Here is a 19,983-nt window from a genome sequence, read left to right as displayed (position 1 = left end):
GAACCAGCCTCATGTCCACAGCTGCCCTGCAGTTCCCAGGGCAGTAACCCTGCACACCTGCTTCAATGAGGGGGGCAGGGAGCAGCTGGGACCCACACATGTGCACACCCACAGGGAGTGGCAGGGACTCACACATGTGAAATCGTGGTCATTAATAAGCAATCAACAGCATATATGATGCAATATACATAATATATAATTGTATTATTTATATAGTAATGGAAAGTAAATACATGGAAGAAACAAAAGGCTTTTTTTTACACTTTTTTTTTTTAGTCATCCCTGCCAGGGCCCCGCCGCAATGTTCAAATTGGGCCCCACACTTCCTAAAGCTGCCCCTGCTCTCTATACAGCATACACCGAACTCCCTGCCACACAGAGGAGAATCGGTCTGGCAATGGTGCTATGCGTGTTACCTGTTCAGTTCCCTTGGGGAATGTTATTAGTGCTTTAAGATGAAAAGGCAGAGGGTGTCACGAGGGTGGGTGAGGAGGTGAGCAGCGAGTCAGCTGCACAGCAGGTGGGTGTTGGGGTCTCATGATGGGCCGGAAAAGGGTCTGGAGGGGTAGGGGTGACTAGGTGAGCGGCAGACAGGCGGGGAAGGAGGAGAGCGGAGGGAAATCTCAGTAGGTGGGTAAAGAGGTGAGTGGTGAATCAGTGGTGGGTGGAGCGGGGCCTGGGGCAGAGCAGGGGTGGAGTGTGGATGGGGCTGTGGGCGGAAGAGGCAGGACAAGGATCTTGCCTCCCCCAGAGGAAGTTTTACCCACCGCCCATATAGATGAGCAACACCAGATAGGAGCACTTTACTCTGCTGTTGAGTAGCAGAGGGCAAGGGCTGATGTTCTAAGCATCTGGGTGCTCGCCCCCAGGTTGAACCAGCTAATTTTCTGAGCAGGTTGTTCTGAGTGCTGGCTTGGGCTGTTAATAAGCTTATTTGACTGTTTTAGCTAAGCCGGTGTGTTTAAATTGAAGTGTTTGATAATTATTTGAGATAATAAAATGTCATATTTCCTTTAAGGAATAATGGACTTCAAATATTTTGTACTGTTCAGGAGAGGGTTAGCAATAAATGATATACATTTTGGGGGTGGAAATCTGAGGGGGGAGGGCATTGGAGTCACTCTGTAGCATAACCAAGGCTGGTGAGAGCCAGACTGTAACCAAAGTGTGGCTGGCAGGCTGCAGTTACACACAGACACTCAGGGTGTGGCTTGCATGCTGGGACGCTGTTTGTGACTGAGCAGCCCAGGTGTGAGCTACTTCAGCAAGGCACCCAAGGTTGCTGGGCAGGTGCGACACACTTGCTCGTTACTCTGGATTGTACCATGGTCTGTCACAGCATGATTTACTAAATAAATTATAATTGGTCTCTCTTTGAGACCTTTTTGGATTGAGGCAAAAAAAAAAAAGTTTAGATATTTAAGCCTTACTCCCATCCCCTACTCCTGGCGAAGAAAAGAGAACCTCTGTAAACAAAGTGGGACTTTTCTGCCCCTTATTACTTTTTCATGTGTACTTCGTTCCATTTTAACTCAGCTGATATTGGTTCCTCAGGGCATTTTCTGCAGCACTGTGGCCAGCCATTAATATTGCTGTTACACTGGATGGCAGCATTGAATGTGTTGCTTACGTTGCAGTCCTAAGTCCTTAAAATAAAATAAAATTGTAAATTTCAACACTCTTTGGCCCCAATCCTGAAAATACTTATGCACACATTTCAAGTTAAAGAGATGTGTATGTGTTTACAGGACTTGCCTTTATTCGTAGCTAGATCAAAGCCACATGTCTGGTTAATTTTGCTGTACACTGTGATGATTGCCTGAGCAGTAAGCCAAGGTGCACGATGATCAAACAGTCAGAATTTAGATTGTTACAAACTTCAACTGAATACAGCTAGTCAGGGTTCAGTTGAAATTAGTTTTTAGGTCAATGTTCATTTTGGTGAAGTCTTTGCACTTGGTTTACTGACTATGATGCAAGAACAGAATGTTAAATAGGAAGGTAATTTAATGCATTATAAAATGAAAATAATAGCTGTCCATTTGTCAGCCAGCCATGTTTTCAGGAATGATAGGATTCCTCTAACACAAGACCAATAAATACGGTGTGCCTTGTAAAAAATGTTCTGCCAGCAGCATGTTATGTATCTCCCTATTTCTGGCGATTGTCACCTGTTTAACTCATTTTTCTCACTTAGCTAACCACATAAATAAATTATGCCTACAGGAAAACGTAGTTCATGTTGAGATCTGTATGTACTGCATGGGAAAATGTGGGGAGGATAGTGAACTAAAATAAGATACATTTTCCCTCAGGAGCAAGTTTCTAATTTTTTCTTTTGATTACTCAAGTTAAATAGTTCTAGCTTGCATATGTACAACAACTTTTCTTTTGCCTGAGTAAAGCCTGCAGGATTAGGGCAAAAATTGACTAATCATGACTTCTTCACATGTACCAGGAAAACACCTAAATACAAGATCAAACAGATAGTTTAGCATATGCTAAACTATCTGTTTGATCTAGTATTTAGCTATGATGCTCTTAGTAACTTTCTCAGCTCTGAAGAAGAGCTCAATGTAGCTCAAAAGCTTGCATCTCTGAGAAGCAGAATTTGGTCTAATAAAAGATATTACCTCACTCACCTTGTCTCTCTAAAGTCAGAAACAGGCATTCCTTTGAAAGGTCAGAAAAGGGCCTTAAATATGTAGGGGTGTTGAGTGAATGAGGGAGGACGAACAAACACATCTCTCAATTGTTCTCTTCTGAGACCATCCACAAAACAGTATGTATAACAGCTCTGCAGCATGCTGCCCATCCCACAAAGTGACAAAGGGCTTGTCTACATCAGAAAGTTGCAGCGCTGGTGAGGGAGTTACAGCGCTGCAACTTTGAAGGTGTACACATCTGCAGGGCACCACCAGCGCTGCAACTCCCTGTTTGCAGCGCTGGCCGTACTCCCGTTTTGTCTCGGGTGTAGAGGATCCAGCGCTGGTGATCCAGCGCTGGTAATCCAATGTAGACACTTACCAGCACTTTTCTTGACCTCCGTGGAAGTAGGAAGCCTCTGGTAATCAAGCTGGTCTCCTTTCCCGGTTTGCTCTCTCGTTCCCGGAACCCCGAGCAAGCAGGTCTCCTTCCCTGCGGTTTGCTGGGTGGCTCCGGGAACGCGAGAGCAAACCGCGGCGAAGCTGGTCTCCTTTCCCGGTTTGCTCTCTCGTTCCCGGAACCCCGAGCAAGCAGGTCTCCTTCCCTGTGGTTTGCTGGGTGGCTCCGGGAACGCAAGAGCAAACCGCGGCGAAGCTGGTCTCCTTTCCCGGTTTGCTCTCGCGTTCCCGGAACCCCCCTTGAAGCCGCCCAACAGCGCTGCAGTGTGGCCACATCTAACACCACTTGCAGCGCTGGTTGCTGTAAGTGTGGCCACTCTGCAGCGCTGGCCCTATACAGCTGTACTAATACAGCTGTAACAACCAGCGCTGCAAAATTTTAGATGTAGACATGGCCAAAATGAGGATCTGGGTCATTCCCTTATCATTTTAGCATCTCAAACTTATTTGCATTGAGTACATTTCACCTTTAATTTGCTGCTGAACTAAATATGATAAAATTGTATCTCTCTTTCAGAGTGCAGAACAAGAGCCCTTCCAGGAATGACTATTTGGAAATGATAAACACTGAAATTTAGTTTAAAACAGTCTTTAATATGGTATGGACCCTCACAATGCATTCAACATACAGTTCTATGCTACCAGCTAAGTATTTTCTCTCTTCACTTATTTTAGTCTTCAGAACACATTTTTTTATGCCAGCACTGTGGTAAAAGGTTTGTTTAACCAAAGGCCACTCAGAGATCACATTAGGCATAATTGGAAGTTAAAGCTGCTTTCAATTTAGGCAATTCTAAGCAAAAATTTGGAAACCCTTCATCTTGTCAATACTGCATTTTTTCTTCTTTGTATTTGTTTAGCTAAACCAGCTCTATCAAACTGTGACAGTTTATTTTAAAACATTTTAAAGTCAAAATAGCTAGATCAAATAAATAGGTCAGTATTAAAAAAAAACTGAAATGAGAGCAAGGAAGATGATACAAATCAGATACTTTTCCTTGAATGGAATGAATGCCAGGGCCTGGGACTTTGAATTAGTTGTGATGTTTTGCTGCATGGGCGTTACAGTAATAAAAATACATATTAAAAACTAACTTTTGAAAAGTTTTAGAATATTCCTGTCACAATTTCAGTATCTCTAATGAGTCAGTGGATTGTCTTTCTTCAGGGCTGGCTCCAGCTTTTTTTCCGCCCCAAGCAGCTAAGGAGAAAAAAAAAAGATAAAGTGGCACTTCGGCGGCAGCTCTACCACGCTGCTTCATTTTTTGGCAGCAATTCGGCACCGGGTCCTTCACTCCAAGAGGGACTGGGACCTGCCGCTGAATTGCTACTGAAGACCTGGATGTGCCGCCCCTTTCTATAGGCCGCCCCAAGCACCTGCTTCCTTTGTTGGTGCCTGGAGCCGGCCCTGTCTCTCTTATCCAGCTACACTAGAAAAATAAGAGAGTTTTGTCTGCATCAGGAAGTATTGCCTGCATGTTTTGATAGTATATAATTTCTACAGCAAAATCAAATAATATTTGGGCATTGGGAATTGCCATCTATTAAGCTATTGAGATAGATCTAATGGTATAATATGTCTCTTTAAATACTGCGCAAAAAATCACATGGCATACTGGAATAGTTTATTTAACCGGTAACTCTATTTCAAAAGTCACACACAAGTATGAAAACTGCAAATTGCCTTGTCTTCACTGGGATTTTACCTTGAGTTGGTTAATGTGAGTTAACTAACAAGTTAAGAACACCTCCACCCCCTTTTTTTAAATCTTAGTGAGGACAAGGCCAATACCCTCTAATGTAGACAATAGTTATATCAGTATAAAAGTGCTTATACCAGTAAGACATATGCTTAAAGACATTTAAGTTGCCTTTGTTTCATGTTTCATAAATGTTCTTATATAATTTGTAAATTTCTGCAAGTTTTGTGTTATTACTTTATCAGGAAACATTTGTTAAAATGGGTTTAGTGTCTGTGTTCTGGTTTTATAGTAAAAATAATGTGAAATGAAAAAAAGCCAACTTCTGAATCCATACAACTGTGTTAACCTTCCCCTTACTACTTCTGAGGGAATTCTGCACCAAAAAAACCAAAAATTTGGTGCACAATATTTTAAAATTCTGATCCCAGAGGTGGGGGATCATCCTGCAGCCCCCCTTCCCATACCTTCTGGGACACAGACTTGTGACAAGGCTGCACCCACCCCTGACACAGTGCAAGGGCCAGGCCTGTCCCATACTTGCGCCAGAACCACCTGGAACCTGCTTTCCATGCTGGGTGCACCATGATAGCCAGGGCTGGCCTTGCCATGAGGCAAACTGAAGCGACCACCTCAGGTGTCAGACTGTGGGGGTGGGGGAGGCACGCCACTAGGACCCAGAGTGTAGAAAATTGTGTCTGCTGCTGGTGCATATGTATTCTCTCTGCTCTAGATGCACAGAGATGGTGGAGAGCTGTGCTGGAGGAAGGAGGGCACAAGAAACATAACAGGCAGGCAGGAGAAAAGGTGAGAGGGTTTGATCCTGCAAGGTGATGAGCACTCTGGTCCTCAGCCAGCAGAGTACTTATGTCCTCAGAGTGAAGAATGTGCTTAAGTAGTTCCCCTCAACTTCCATGCTTCTGAAGGTTAAGCATGTGCTTAAATGAGTTGCTGAATTGGGGCCAGTGTGCTGAGCGCATTGCAGAGTCAAGCCTTGCAGCGTGTGTAGCACAGCTCTTGGAGGAGTACCGGCACAGTCATGCCCAGGAGCTTTGTGGTGGTGCGTGGGGCTAGAGGACCCACTGCTAGGCTGGGGCACAATGAGGAAGCAGTCCAGACCCTTCCATAGCCAAATTTGAAAGGCACTAAAATTCCATGTGCCACATTGCAACACCTCTTTTGTAGTCCTGGTGTCCCTGGGCACTCCCAACCCTTGGGAGAAGCAAAGCAGGGAGCACCAGGAATAGGGTGACCAGACAGCAAGTGTGAAAAATTGGGACGGGGCTATATGGTAATAGAAGCATATATAAGAAAAAGATCCCAAAATCAGGACTGTCCCTATAAAATTGGGACATCTGGTCACCCTAACTAGGAATCCCCAGTCACAGATGCATGGGAGGACTGAATCTGGGTATTTAGTGCTCCTGGAGAAGCAGACACACCGAATGCAGTTTGGGTTCCCAGAACTGCTGGGCCCCTGGTGAGGATGGTGCTTTTCAGCCTATCTATCTGGGGAAGAGCTCAGAGCTGGATGCAGGGCAGCAGTAGGGGACTGCGTGTGTGGGTGCTGAGAGAGCATGCATGAGAACACTCAGGACCGAGGATAGCAGAGTGTTAAGAGAGAGCTCAGGGCCCTGTACAAGGGCAGTGGGGGATTTCTTGGATTCTTCAGAAAACAATCCGAAACGTCAAATGTGGTTTGATTACATTATGGCTGCTTGATGAATTTCAGTTTGAAATGGAAATGGTGAGTTCCATAGCTCAAACAAGTAGTGCGTGTAGAAAGGTACAAAGAAAACATCCAAGACAATGTTCTCAAAGTTTGTTTTAAAATGTGCTGTATGCTACACTTTGTGTAAGTCAGAGCCTGAAGTAAATTTTTACAGCAGCATTATAAAGGTTTCCAAATCAGGGGTTTAATCAAGAAAACTGCAGCTTCTTCTTACCTATAGCAGTGCAAATGGGTTAGTGGCAGAAAAATAAAACATCTCAGCACTGGAGGAAACACCCTTTGGAAGACCTGATAAACACCACCTATGTCTTTGTCCATGTTCAGTTGTCTTCTTGAAACTGATAATTTTTGATTATTTTGGACATTAGTTGGCATGAGCTTGTCTGTTGTTTGGGGTTGCAGAGTGATGGAGTTACAAAGTACAAATGCCACATTTGTTGTGAGAAGTCTCTCTCTCCTGGTGCTCCACGTTGCCCATTCGCCCCTGCAAGGCTCACTGTCTCCAGTGGCCTAATAAGTATCCTCACTTTCGATAAGATTTTCTCCTTTGGATATTGTCTCAATGGTATTTTGAACCCATCCCCTGCCCTTCTGCAAGGAATTCAGTTTCATTTCTTTACTAAGTTCCTGATGTCCTCCAATGCCCTCTTGTTAGATTTTACACTTGTAATGCTATAAAGTAGCTATTTTGCTCCAAGAATAAAAATAGGAATTTGATTTCCCTCTTTTACTCTTAGTATTTCCTCATACCTGTGACACCCCACCAGGGAGTGTCTTTACTTGTTACATCGGGAATAAACAAAAATGTAAATTTCTACATAATATTCAAATGGCTGTAAATTAAATTTATATAGATTCTCAAAGTAACAACAGAATCTAGAAGAGTCTGCAGCTGTTTCTTGTTCTTTTTACCATTGCTACTTTGGCTTCTGTGTGAGGACAACAATACTATGAATGAAATCAGTGACTCACAACTTGTTAACTGAAGGCAAAATTACAAAATTCTGCAGGCCCCTGCATGGCAGTGGGAAGCCCAGTCCACAGCAGATAAAGAAGGGAAATTCAGTGTAAGGAAGCCAGGAATTGGAGATGTTATGGCATCCATAGTCTGCGTATATGGCTCTACTCATGGGTTGCAGGATGGGAAATTCAGTTACATACCTTTGCATACACACACAGCACCATTTACTGGATTGTTCTATTACACAGTGGTAGGAAATCTTCTCTGAAAACTTAACTCCTGAATACCTACCCACATGTCAACTTCAGACAAAATTTCCAGAACATAAGAAGGTATGGAGAACTTGGCAATTTAGACAGATGGAAAAGCGATACAAGTTTCTACATAAAATATACACTTTCCATATTGAGAAGTCTCAAAAAAGTTTAATAGTAGACAGTGTAATAGCACTTGATACAGTATGTTTTCCTGAGAGAACTCAGACTACAAGTGAGGAGGACTTAACCTCTTCCTCATCCCACTTCTTTACAATGGCACTGCTATAGTATAATTATTTGAAAACTGTACCCTGTGTTTTTGTATTCTGTGGTATGTACAAATGTAACGTGACATAACTATTGAGTAAGCCTATTGCCTTTAGAGCAATTCTATGTAACTTGAAGGCAAAGCCCTGTGGTACACTAATCCCTTTTTGGTTTTGAATGATAGCGCTAGTAAAGATTCTGCAGCTTGAGGCTCCTTTGTTTCAGCGTCAATGTGCCATAAGCACCGTTCAACTAAATAAATATTTTACCACTAGACAATTGTATGTGCATGGAATGCTATACAATGTTGCTATTTTGGCTCCAAATAATTCAATATTTTGCTATTATGAATGTGCAAAATTCCCAAATCATTGCTGAAAAGACAGGAAATAACTTAACGTTAGTCAAAAAAGGCTGGTGATGTATTGGCAAAGATATTGTTCAATAAATGTACGTCTCTGTGCTGATTACACACCCCTTGTATTTTTACTTTGAAACAAAAGTGGCATAACTTTGGTATTCATTTTATCTAAAGACAATATTTCTTGAGCATAGGAGATATATAAGCTGCTCAGATAAGCAAGTTCCTCATATTGGGCCAAAGTATTAAAGAAAAATCCTTGACAAACTCTGTGGAAAAACGTTAAAAGCAGGCCAATCCTGAGGGAGCATTGCAAAGGACGTTTTCACAGGGAGAACAGTTGTGAAGCTGCAGCACTCACTAGCTCTCCAAGATCAGCTCATTTTTAAGATCCTCCACCCCCAACTTCTCCAAAAAGACATCAATCGTGCTGCAGTTCCATACGTTGCATCTCACCCTGGGTACATGGCTTTTTGGGGGGAAGTGAAAAAAATCAAGAGGAATGCTCTGATAAACGTGATGTTTGCAGTATACTGACCCACGTAGAACAGTTTTAAAGTTGTGGTGCTCTGACAAATTTAGCTGAAGTTTATTTTTTGAAAAACTTTCTAATACTTTTTTAGCTCATAATCTCTTCAAAGTGGCCTGGTCAAGGAACTTCAATGTTTTTGCTTTTTGTTCTCCTGTGGTGAAATGCCTTTTAGTATTTTAGGATTAGGGGAAGGCTATTGGAGGATCAAAAGAGAGACATTTCTTTTGATATGATTACAGTAGATCAGATGAATGGTTGGCATGCAAACATTCATTATATGATCACACAGATAAAAGCCTTTCCTTCTCCACTGTGCCTATTCTGATCCCACCCACAGGGAACTCTTCCCCACCCTGGACTCTCCTTCTGTGGCCTTGCTAACATCCAGAGGAAAGCTCTGCTTAATTGGCCCTCATAAAATCTGTCTCAGTAGGGCTCTCTCTATTGCAAACCATATAAACATCAACCCTCTTTCAACATTTGGCACTTAAAGGAAAAAAAAGCAGGGAAATTCACAAACAACAAACTACAGTAGGAATGAGTTGATTTTGAAAGCATTTAGCAATAGAGCCTATCCTGTCCCACTGCAAATGTATTATAATGCTTCTGGTTCAAAAATCCTCAATAATAGTCTGGGAATGAACAGTTAAGGGATGAAGCCACAGTCCTCATTATTTATACTGCAGAAACACCAATCTACTAGGCTCTGAAGAAATGAAAGAAACTAAATACACACCCTTGCCACATACTCCTTTTACTTACTGCCATCTGATGAACTTACACCTCCTAGCCAAATTTCAGTTTGCATAAATGCATATAAAGTTGAAAACATATTTCTAGGAAAATGAAAGAAGGAAAAAACCACCCCCAAACATTTCCTTATCAAGAGGTCTATTTTCAGTGTGATATGGCTCTAACATATAGTACACTTTTAAAAAAGCTACACGTTTGTTAGTAAATTTAGGTAGAATGTACCAGTTAACTTTACACCAACATATATCATCACATTTTGTAACTCCATAATGAAATCTCAGCCAAAAATTTTTTTTTTTTTTTTTTTTTGCCAGTGCTCGCTCGCTCTCTCTCTCTAAAAAACACTTTCAATCAGCACAACACACTTGCAGAAAACTGAGTTCCAACATAAGCAAATGTACCGTGGGGCACAGAATCCTAGAACCATAAAGTTAGAAAGGACAGCAAGGGTCATCTAGTCCAGGGGTTCTCAATTTTTTTGGTGGCCTCAGAGTGCAGCCCCAACTCTTGCTGGTGGCCATTCTTGTCAATTTTTCCTAAAATACTTAATTAACTTTAGGAAAAAACAAATGTACAATGATTTGGACAGGTGTATGTAATTTACTTATGTAGGATTGGCTTTCTTTGCAGACTCAATAATAAAAATAATGTACAGTTGTCTCTATTCTTTACTGGGTCTAAACAGAACAGAAACACAAATAAGGTGCTTTGCTCGTTCTTGTCTCTTCTGGTGTTCCTTTTGCTTTTTGGTTGCTTTTTTTCATTTTAGACTTGTCTGCTGCTATGAAAAGTGATGCTTGTAAGTTAATACCTCTTTTCACAGCCTCCCAGCTCGCTACTAAGTTTGCTATGAACAGTGATATTAACAAACCTACAAATACACCTCTACCCCAATATAACGGTGTCCTCGGGAGCCAAAAAATCTTACTGCGTTATAGGTGAAACCGCATCATATTGAACTTGCTTTGATCCGCCAGAGCACGCAGCCTCCCCCCAGAGCACTGCTTTACCACGTTATATCTGAATTTGAGTTATATCAGGCCGCATTATATCGGGGTAGAGGTGTATCACTTTCACTGCAGACTTATTCAGCCCTGGTAAGCCTGAGGACAAATTAAGCCCTGGATGGGGAGGTGGACAGGAAGGCAGCAGGGGCCAGTGTCCGACAACTGCTGCGTGGCTGAAGCCTAGGGCTGGAGGAGGCAGCGAAGGCCATCAGAGCTGGAGCCTGCCATGGTGCAGCTGAAGCGGGAGCCAGAGAAGGCAGTGGGACACAAGGGTGATGAGGGAGGGGTGATGAGCCTGGGGCTGGAGCCTGTCATCATGCAGCTGGGGGATGGAGCTTGAAGCCCCGCATTTAGGGGATGGGGCCTGGAGACAGAGCCTGAAGCACTGCAGCCAGGGGCCCCGCAGCTGGAGCCTGCTGTCCACCACTCCAGGGCTGAAACCTGATCCCACTGAAGGTGGGGAAACTCATTAGCTGCCTGCTCCTCCAGCATTTGTGTCTGCAGAGGATGACAGGGCCCAACCCCTGCTGGGGGAGAGGCTGCTGCTTTGCCCCCTCCCCCAAATCATTGCCCAGGAGGCTGTGACTGCACTTGAGAAATGCTGATCTAGTCTAACACCCTGCCAAGTTGCAGGATTTGTTAGTTTTGAAATCTTTAGTTCTAATTAAACAGAATGTTATTTCTTCTTTATCTTGCTAACACTGTTATTATTTCACACAAGGGTGCATAATTTAAGTTGCATGGGAAGGTGTAATTTGCATGAGGCAATAGAATATATGGTTCTGAATTTTATTTTTGTTGTGAGCCCCTTGGGGCAGGGACTCTCTTTGTTGAATGCTTGTACAGAGCTTGGCACGATAGGGTCCCACTCCTATTTCAGGCCTCTGGACAATGCTACAATACAAATAATTAATAATGAGCAAAGTGGTTGCATATCCCTTAACTGTTCATTTCCAGGCATTCATACTTCTGAGGGATCTGTTTTTATTTCTAAGTAGAATTATTCTTCTGTGGATATTATAATTCATTCTCTAAGGGTGAGGTAGATCTTGCTGACACACACTTTCAAGTTTAACTCATTCCTCATCACGTTTTTGTTTACAAATTGAACATTTTCAGTAATATGTTAGGCACAGATAGGCTATTCACTAACATCAGTCTGTCTCCATTGTGAAGTGCAGCAATTGCCATATCAAGGAATATCCCTCTTAGCAAGTTTGAGTGCCTCTGTTTGTAATGCAGCAAAGGAACTTTTTCTTCATCCATTGCTGGTTTGGAAAATTTGCCTTTCAGGTGTTCAGTGGCAGAGAGCAACTTTTACTGTTCGCTGCTCTTTGACAACAGCAGTGCTTTGTCCTTTGTGTGGGAGGATATCATTGTCATTTTGATATGCAACAATCCAGACTGCACACTGGCAGAAACAGAAGATATGGAGGATATAGCTTATCAGGCATTGGAAATGGCAGTCTCAGCATAGATGGGTGTATCTGCCCTTCATTTCCCGTATATCCAGGCAAGCCTATATCCATTGGCTCAGACTGCCTCCTTGTGGCAGTCTACATGAATGTTAGACATTGCACTTTATGACTTCATGACAGCCCGTGTGTGGCTATGAGATTTGGAAGTTCTACAAGCAGAATCCACACACTAGTTCTGCCAAGCAGAAGAATAAGGAGAGGAAAAGATACATGGAACCAAGTCAGACCAGCCGTTAATACATAAATATCCACCAAGAACACACAGTGAAATACAAAGGCTATATAAAAAAGTACTTTCTCAAATGTTTATTACATGATGAAAGAAGACTAATTGGTAAATTCACATCCTGAACTTGATCAAAGGGGACTGATTGCTCTTCAGGCCTCCCAGCTAAAAGCAATATTGAAAGGTAATTTTGTCAAAATTTCTATATAATTTTATCACATTATGGTTTCAGCTCATAACCGGTTTGATTCAAACAACTTTTATGGGCTTCTAGTAAAGTTGTTTTAACATAAGACTGGCTATTTGCTTCAGGTAGCACTGACATGTTTTACTGATAAAAGATTTTTCCATCACCACAATGGAAATACTGTGTGAAATTGGGTACATTTTCTTTACCCCATAGACTTTCCCCCACTTCCAGCCCCAAACCCTCACCCTTACTTTACCAGAGATACAAAACCTTCTAAGGATGGAAAAAGCAAAACAATCCTTTTTTGGGGGGCTCAATTATATCTTTACATTTCAGTCTCTAGAAGGTGACAACTAGTGAACCTCAGCTCAGTGTATACATTCCCTCCAGATTGGAAAACAATTGAGTTGTATGGCTGAGGGGTTAGTCATATTTACTATTTGTGATTTCCCCTCTTTGTGTAAGGTCTATTGTGATGCTCTTGTCAAAACCCAGAACCATCATTGCACAAAGCACACCACCACACTGGGGTGCTGAATTTAGAATAAGACTTCTACATGGTGCTGCCTTTAGAAATAGTGTGTGAATTTAAAGACCACAGTGTTGCAGGGTGCTATGCCAATTTTAGTTTACATTTCATTGTATAAACATTTTTCCATCTCTGTTTGGTATCCAGCAAACAATTCACTTATAGTTTTCCACTTTTTTTTAAAAATTGTCTCATAGTCCAGTCCATTTCAAGACTTTTCAAGTATAAATCAGTAGCTGTACATCTGCTGTTGCTGCTCTGTTTGAACTTGCTGCTGTCCTGACTGCTGTTGTGTTTGCTGCGACTGGGGCGGCAGGACATCAGTCTGAGGCACTGCCCTCCATGTCAATGGATGTTGCTCTGTGATCTGGTTCCCTAGAGGAGCAATGGAGTTCACCAGGGTTGTCAGGTTTATAAAATGGGCCACAGACTGAGGATTGGCTGCCTCTGGCTGTGGCTGTATCTGAATATCGTTTTGGCGATTGTGCAGCATGGCAGAACCACTGACAGTATCAAACGTCACAGTAAGGATTGAATTGTCGAGTTGTAACTGGCGTTCAGGAGCAGTGAGGTGGCCCACAGCCACTGGCTGGAGGTTTGTAAATTGGGTTCCAGCTGCCGTGGTAATCGGGGTGACGGTAATATTTGTCAACCCAACAGAACTAGAAGGGGCCGTGACGTTTGGGTCGCCAAGGGTCACCACCACCTAAGGGAAAACAGAAATAAAACCTGAACCTTCTGTTTGGCTCTCTGAAATAAAACATGTTAGCTGGATGCAGACCATTTTGGTGCCCCTACTGCTGGCCATGGATATCATGCTGAAGCAAATCTGCTGCTGCAAGCAGAAGAAAGCAACTAACAAGCTAGAGACAAATGTAATATTGATAATGATTCACTGAATTAATTCAAAACTTGCAAGTTTAGCTTCAGCAAGAGGCAGTGGCACCAAATGGGCTGAAATGAAGATAAGGAGTTTAGTGGAAGTGGAGGGGATTAAATAGACCCCTCTTCCTTCCTCATCTTTGTACATCTCTTTGAATTGTGATTTCTACCTTCAGCTTTAAATCTCTAGCTCATTCACATTTGCCCTTAAGATTCCAACAGCATCAACCCCTGTTGCAATGTCTGTCCAGTAGCTTTTCATGGGAACTCACCTGCTGAATACTCTGTACAGCTGAATTGGTTTCATCTCCCACATTCCCTGTGAATTCAGCTTCTTTCTCTGTGTATTCACTGAAGGCAGGATCCTCAGGCACTTGTACTTCCTCCTCTTCACCCGGCTTCTGCTTTCGCTTATGGCCACGTTTAGTTTTCATATGCTTGCCTTCGGGTAACTCTCCCTGTTCCAGGGTTAACTCAGGCTACAAGAACAGGGTTTTCAATACAACTGAATGTCGCTGCTCAAGTCATTTAGCTCAGCATAGATCTGAGAGTGTCACCAGAGGTTGGTTCGCTGTCCATCCCCAGGTGAAGATGACCAGATTCGAGGGAATGGTTTTTCTCCCTGTAATTAACTCTTTACAATACCAGTACCCCCACTAAACCACAAAGCAGAGGGGTTATTAGCATCTCTGCAGTGCAGTCAAAAGATGACCTATACCAACTGAGTCACTAAAGAATGCATTCCCCACCAATCATGCTGAACACGATTAAGATATTTGCAAAGGACACAACTCTTATTTACAATAGGCACAGAATCTGGTTTCCCTTAGAATTTTTCTTCCTCTCTCTACAATGTCTTTCACACTCATTCTGGATTTGTTTTCCACTCTGCCCACTCCCCTCTTCTATTTTCAACTCTATTTTTTCTTGGCATTTTTGCTGGTCCTCTCACTGCTCCATTTTTCACGCAGTCTGATCATGTTTGTTGCCTCTCTGAATCCCTCCACTCCCTTCTGCTCACTTAAAATAAAATTAAAACTCCCTGTCCTCATCTTCTGCCCAGCATTGCTCCCTAACCACCACATCTCTTACTATTCAAGCTCACTTGCTCCCTGTTGCTCTACCTGAGCACTTAACATCCCTCTTTCATTTCCTTCTCCTACTCCTCTCTGAAACCCTGGCTCATTTGAAGTCAATGGGAGTTTTTCCATTGACTTCAGTAAGACCAGGGCTTCATCTTCTGTTTTCCTCTTCAGAATCCTGCTTCTGATTTGATCAATCTCTTCTCTCTACTGTCCCACCTTAAAACACACTTCTTCCACAAGGCCTATAAAGCCCCAGCTCAAATCTGCCCTGCGATGCTTCTTCCACAGTCTGATCACCACAGGTCTGTTAACCTGGAGAGCAGGGCCCGTCTCTGATCTATTCAGTACAAAGCCAAACACAATGACAGTATTGAAACGCTTAATAATAATGTTTGTTAACTCTTCCCACTCTCTGCTCCATTTTTCCACTGCATTTTCGCTCTGCTTCTTTTTTCACTGTCTCTATAAACAGAGCACAAACCCAAACCCCACTGGAGTCTCTAGACACTACTGTAATAATAAGCTACAGTGTCAGAGTAAAGTTTTCAAACCTGTTTTTCCACCTTCAGAAGAAGGAGTTTATTCATCCTCATTTAAGACTAAGCTTGGGACAAATGCAAAACACTTGCCCATAGTGCATATAGGATCCTGAATCCAACCCCAGCATTCATGAGCAGGTTCCAGTTTTATCCGGGGTCACTCACCAGTGATGGTGTATGTCATGGTGTATGTCATTCAGTGCCATGGAAACAGCATGTGAATGGCAAGGACCCAAAGTCACAGAAGAATTTAGGATTCTGCCACAGTTACTTTACCTGAACAATCCCAATAGAGGAGGCATCAATGGTGGTAGCTTCTGGGAGCTGCTCTAAATCATCAATTCTAACTGAAAGAACCTACAGATAAACAGATCCTGGTCAGCTTGATAAATTATGGCCAGTACAGAACAACAATGGAGAGATCCATTGACAAGTAACAACACAACACATTTTAATTGATTTAGTTAAATCAATATAATAGGGAGGAAGAGGAATTATTTAAGATCAGTACCAATGTGGACACAAGAACAAATGGATATAAACTGGCTATCAGAAGTTTAGACTTGAAATTAGATGGTTTCTAACCATCAGAGGAGTGAAGTTCTGGAACAGCCTTTCAAGGGGAGTAGTGGGGGCAAAAGACATATCTGGCTTCAAGACTAAGCTTGAAGACTAAGTTTATGGAGGGAATGGTATGATGGGATAGCCTAATTCTGGCAATTAATTGATCTTTGATTACTATCGGTAAATATGCCCAGTGGTCTGTGACGGGATGTTAGATGGGTGGGATCTGAGTTACTACAGAGAATTCTTTCCTGGGTGGGGGCTGGTTAGTCTTGCCCACATGCTCAGGGTTTAGCTGATTGCCATATTTGGGGTTGGGAAGGAATTTTTCTCCAGGGCAGATTGGCAGAAGCCCTGGGGGATTTTTGCCTTCCTCTGCAGCGTGGAGCATGGGTCACTTGCTGGAAGATTCTCTGCACCTTGATTTGAGGACTTCAATGGCTCAGACACAGGTTTGATACAGGAGTGGTGGGTGAGATTCTGTGACCTGTGTTGTGCAGGAGGTAAGACTAGATTATAATGGTCCCTTCTGACCTTAAAGTCTATGAGTTTAATGTATTTTACTTTCATTGATGATAATCTTATGGTATATAATCTTCCCTCCTCTCACTGACACCACAGCAACCAATTCCATAACATTCAGTTTCCATCAAATCTCATTGCTTTCTATGGGAAAAAATAAGCATAATATATGGGTCACTATATTACCATATGAACAAAGTGACCAGACTCTTGGAAATTTAGTTTAAACATAACAGCAGCTGCAGTCCATCTTTTTATCCTTGCTTCCTAGGCAGACAATACCCCATTAAAACTGAAGGACTTCAGGAGAAGACAAACCATCATGTACCTGCCCTGATGCCTCAGTGAGCAACAAAAATTACAGTGCCCTTGAACTATAAGTCTCGGAGTGTGGCATGCTGCACTGTACAGAACAGGATCTATAAATCTCAGTTCACTGAAGAATAGAAACAACCAGCTCTCCACATTTCAGGTACTTATTACTCAGCTTGGTTTTAATGCAGAAGAGAGAGGGCAAGAGCTTTGCCCCTTACTTTGTTTTCCAGCCTTCACTGGGAAACAAAGGAGATCAAGTGGGGTTCCGCAGGGGTCTGTTTTGGGACCGGCTCTGTTCAATATCTTCATCAATGACTTAGATGCTGGCATAGAAAGTATGCTTATTAAGTTTGCAGACAATACCAAACTGGGAGGGATTGCAACTGCTTTGGAGGACAGGGTCAAAATTCAAAATGATCTGGACAAATTGGAGAAATGGTCTGAGGTAAACTGGATTAAGTTCAATAAAGACAAATGCAAAGTGTTCCACTCAGGAAGGAACAATCAGTTTCACACATACAGAATGGGAAGAGACTGTGTAGGAAGGAGTATGGCAGAAAGAGATCTAGGGGTTATAGTGGACCACAAGCTAAATATGAGTCAATAGTGTGATACTGTTGCAAAAAAGGCAAACGTGATTCTGGGATGCATTAACAGGTATGTTGTAAACAAGACACGAGAAGTCATTCTTCCGCTCTACTCTGTGCTGGTTAGGTCTCAACTGGAGTATTGTGTCCAGTTCTGGGTACTGCATTTCAAGAAAGATGAGGAGAAATTGGAGAGGTTCCAGAGAAGAGCAACAAGAATGATTAAAGGTCTTGAGAACATGACCTATGAAGGAAGGCTGAAAGAATTGGGTTTATTTAGTTTGGAAAAGAGAAGACTGAGAGGGGACCTGATAGCAGTTTTCAGGTATCTAAAAGGGTGTTATCAGGAGGAGGGAGAAAACTTGTTCACCTTAGCCTCTAATGATAGAACAAGAAGCAATGGGCTTAAACTGCAGCAAGGGAGATTTAGGTTGGACATTAGGAAAAAGTTCCTAACTGTCAGGGTAGTTAAACACTGGAATAAATTGCCTAGGGAGGTTGTGAAATCTCCATTTCTGGAGATATTTAAGAGTAGGTTAGATAAATGTCTATCAGGGATGGTCTAGACAGTATTTGGTCTTGCTGTGAGGGCAGGGGACTGGACTCGATGACCTCTCGAGGTCCCTTCCAGTCCTAGAGTCTATGAATCTATAAGGAAGAGCAATAATAGTGATAAACGGTTTATAAAGCAAGATCTCCAAGGGAAAAAAGTAGAGTAGGACATAGCTGAGCTAGATTAAAGGAATTCTGAGGGAAGACATGATAGACAATGATCCACAAACTTGTGAAAGGGATGCCTTAAAAGGAACAGGGATCAATTATTCACACTAGTTGATGAGGACAAAACAGAAAAATACGGAGTTAAGATACAGCAGAAACAATTAGCTGAATTAATAGAAAAAAGGAATTATTAAATGTTTATGAATCAGCAACTAGAAGGAACACAAACAGAGGGGCAAGGGATTGTGGAATTGCCATTAATTGCAGAAAATCAAGCCTAACACAGACACTTGGTCTACAAATAACCAAGATCAATCCTGTCAGAATGCAAGAAGGAGGAAGTAGATGACTCACTTCAAGTCACAGCTAAGCCAAGTGATTTTATAATAAGCCACAATCCATCTGCCACAGATCTCACCTCTGGATGTTTGCGCCTCATGTGTCGACTCATTGAAGCTCTGGTAGAAACTTTTGTTCCACAGAGCTGACAACTCTGAGCTTCTACCTTATCGTGAGTTAGCTGGATGTGCTTCTGAAGCATGTAATCGGTGACGTACTTTTTATCACAGACTGAACACGTCCACTGTTTCCCCACTGGTGGCAAATGAAATGAAAAGGAGTTAGTGGAGATCCCTAAAGGTGAATATTGTAATAGTGCATTAAGAGGAACACATCTTTTAAAAAAAAAATACGTAGTGCAGAATGCTGACTCAGAATTGCTTGAAAAGTGGAATGTCAAGCTGTTGTCTTTCAATACATTGCATTAGAGCACGTACCTGTATGAATCAGTTTATGGGTCTCCATTGTGTTTCTCTCACTAAATGTCTTCCCACAGAGCTCACACATAAAATCTTTGATCCCTATACAGAGAGATTACATTTAAAACTGGAGTGATAATAGACTAAAGGTATCTGGTACAATTGTAAATCTTAGGTTATGAAAAATCAGTTTCATTAACCACTTTTTCCATTGTTTGCAAAAGTACTGTAGGAAATGCAGGCACTAATGGGGGCTGGTGCAGTGGGTGAGACATTTGTCTCTGGGGATCAGAGTTCAAACCCTAATCCAAAACAAAAAGTGTATCCTAGACTCAATGGTCTATGTTAAAAAAAACAAACCATGACATAGTGGGCAGGTCTCTGCTCATGAGAGGTCAAAGTCTTCAGACCTTTTAAAATACAGTATATGCATATTCTTTTTAACTGTTTTGTTCATGCTCTTTGACCGCTCAGAGCAGGGTAATGTCATATATTTCCAAAACAACCATTTAACTGATTAAGTGCAATTTCTGCAGGATGACCAGTCCTGTGGGTTGCTCTCACCTGTGTGCCTTTTGTAGTGCTTCAGCATGTTGACCTTCTGTGCGAATTTACGATGGCATTCCTTGCATTCATATTCCTTGATCCCTTTGTGGAGTTTCATGTGGTGACGCAGAGCATGTTTTGTCTTCATTCCTATGAGCCATGAACATGTAACTGAAGATATGGTGGGAAAATTCATCTGCATTACCCTTCACCCCCCACCCTGAGTAAGGACTGAAGATGAGCATGTTTCAAACAGATGATCCTAACTTCATCCCTAACAGAAGATGTCCACGAATGCCCAGAGGTTATCTAGAAATGCTCTTTAAATAGTGTGTTTGGGTTTTTTTAAGTTAAAAAAAATCTATGAA

General features: G+C 42.2%; 1 protein-coding gene across 2 annotated transcripts in view; it reads right to left on the bottom strand.

Moving 5' to 3' along the window:
• Nucleotides 1-13,171: 13,171 nt before the first annotated feature.
• The window catches only part of PRDM15 (PR/SET domain 15), a 62,851-nt gene continuing 56,039 nt past the window's right edge, over nt 13,172-19,983 (bottom strand). For both annotated transcript variants that reach the window (XM_030577257.1, XM_030577268.1), the window contains exons 19-24: nt 19,634-19,765; nt 19,088-19,171; nt 18,730-18,905; nt 15,880-15,960; nt 14,252-14,458; nt 13,172-13,803 (exon numbers count right to left, since the gene is read on the bottom strand). In XM_030577257.1, the coding sequence (XP_030433117.1) occupies nt 13,327-13,803; nt 14,252-14,458; nt 15,880-15,960; nt 18,730-18,905; nt 19,088-19,171; nt 19,634-19,765 (1,157 nt within the window). In that variant the 3' untranslated portion in view covers nt 13,172-13,326. The remainder of the gene's footprint in view (nt 13,804-14,251; nt 14,459-15,879; nt 15,961-18,729; nt 18,906-19,087; nt 19,172-19,633; nt 19,766-19,983) is intronic.

This window comes from Gopherus evgoodei, chromosome 1 (genome assembly GCF_007399415.2).
Source record: "Gopherus evgoodei ecotype Sinaloan lineage chromosome 1, rGopEvg1_v1.p, whole genome shotgun sequence".
Lineage (NCBI taxonomy): Eukaryota > Metazoa > Chordata > Testudines > Testudinidae > Gopherus > Gopherus evgoodei.
Note: the sequence above shows the minus strand (reverse complement) of the source record. Positions and strands in the feature narration are given on the sequence as shown.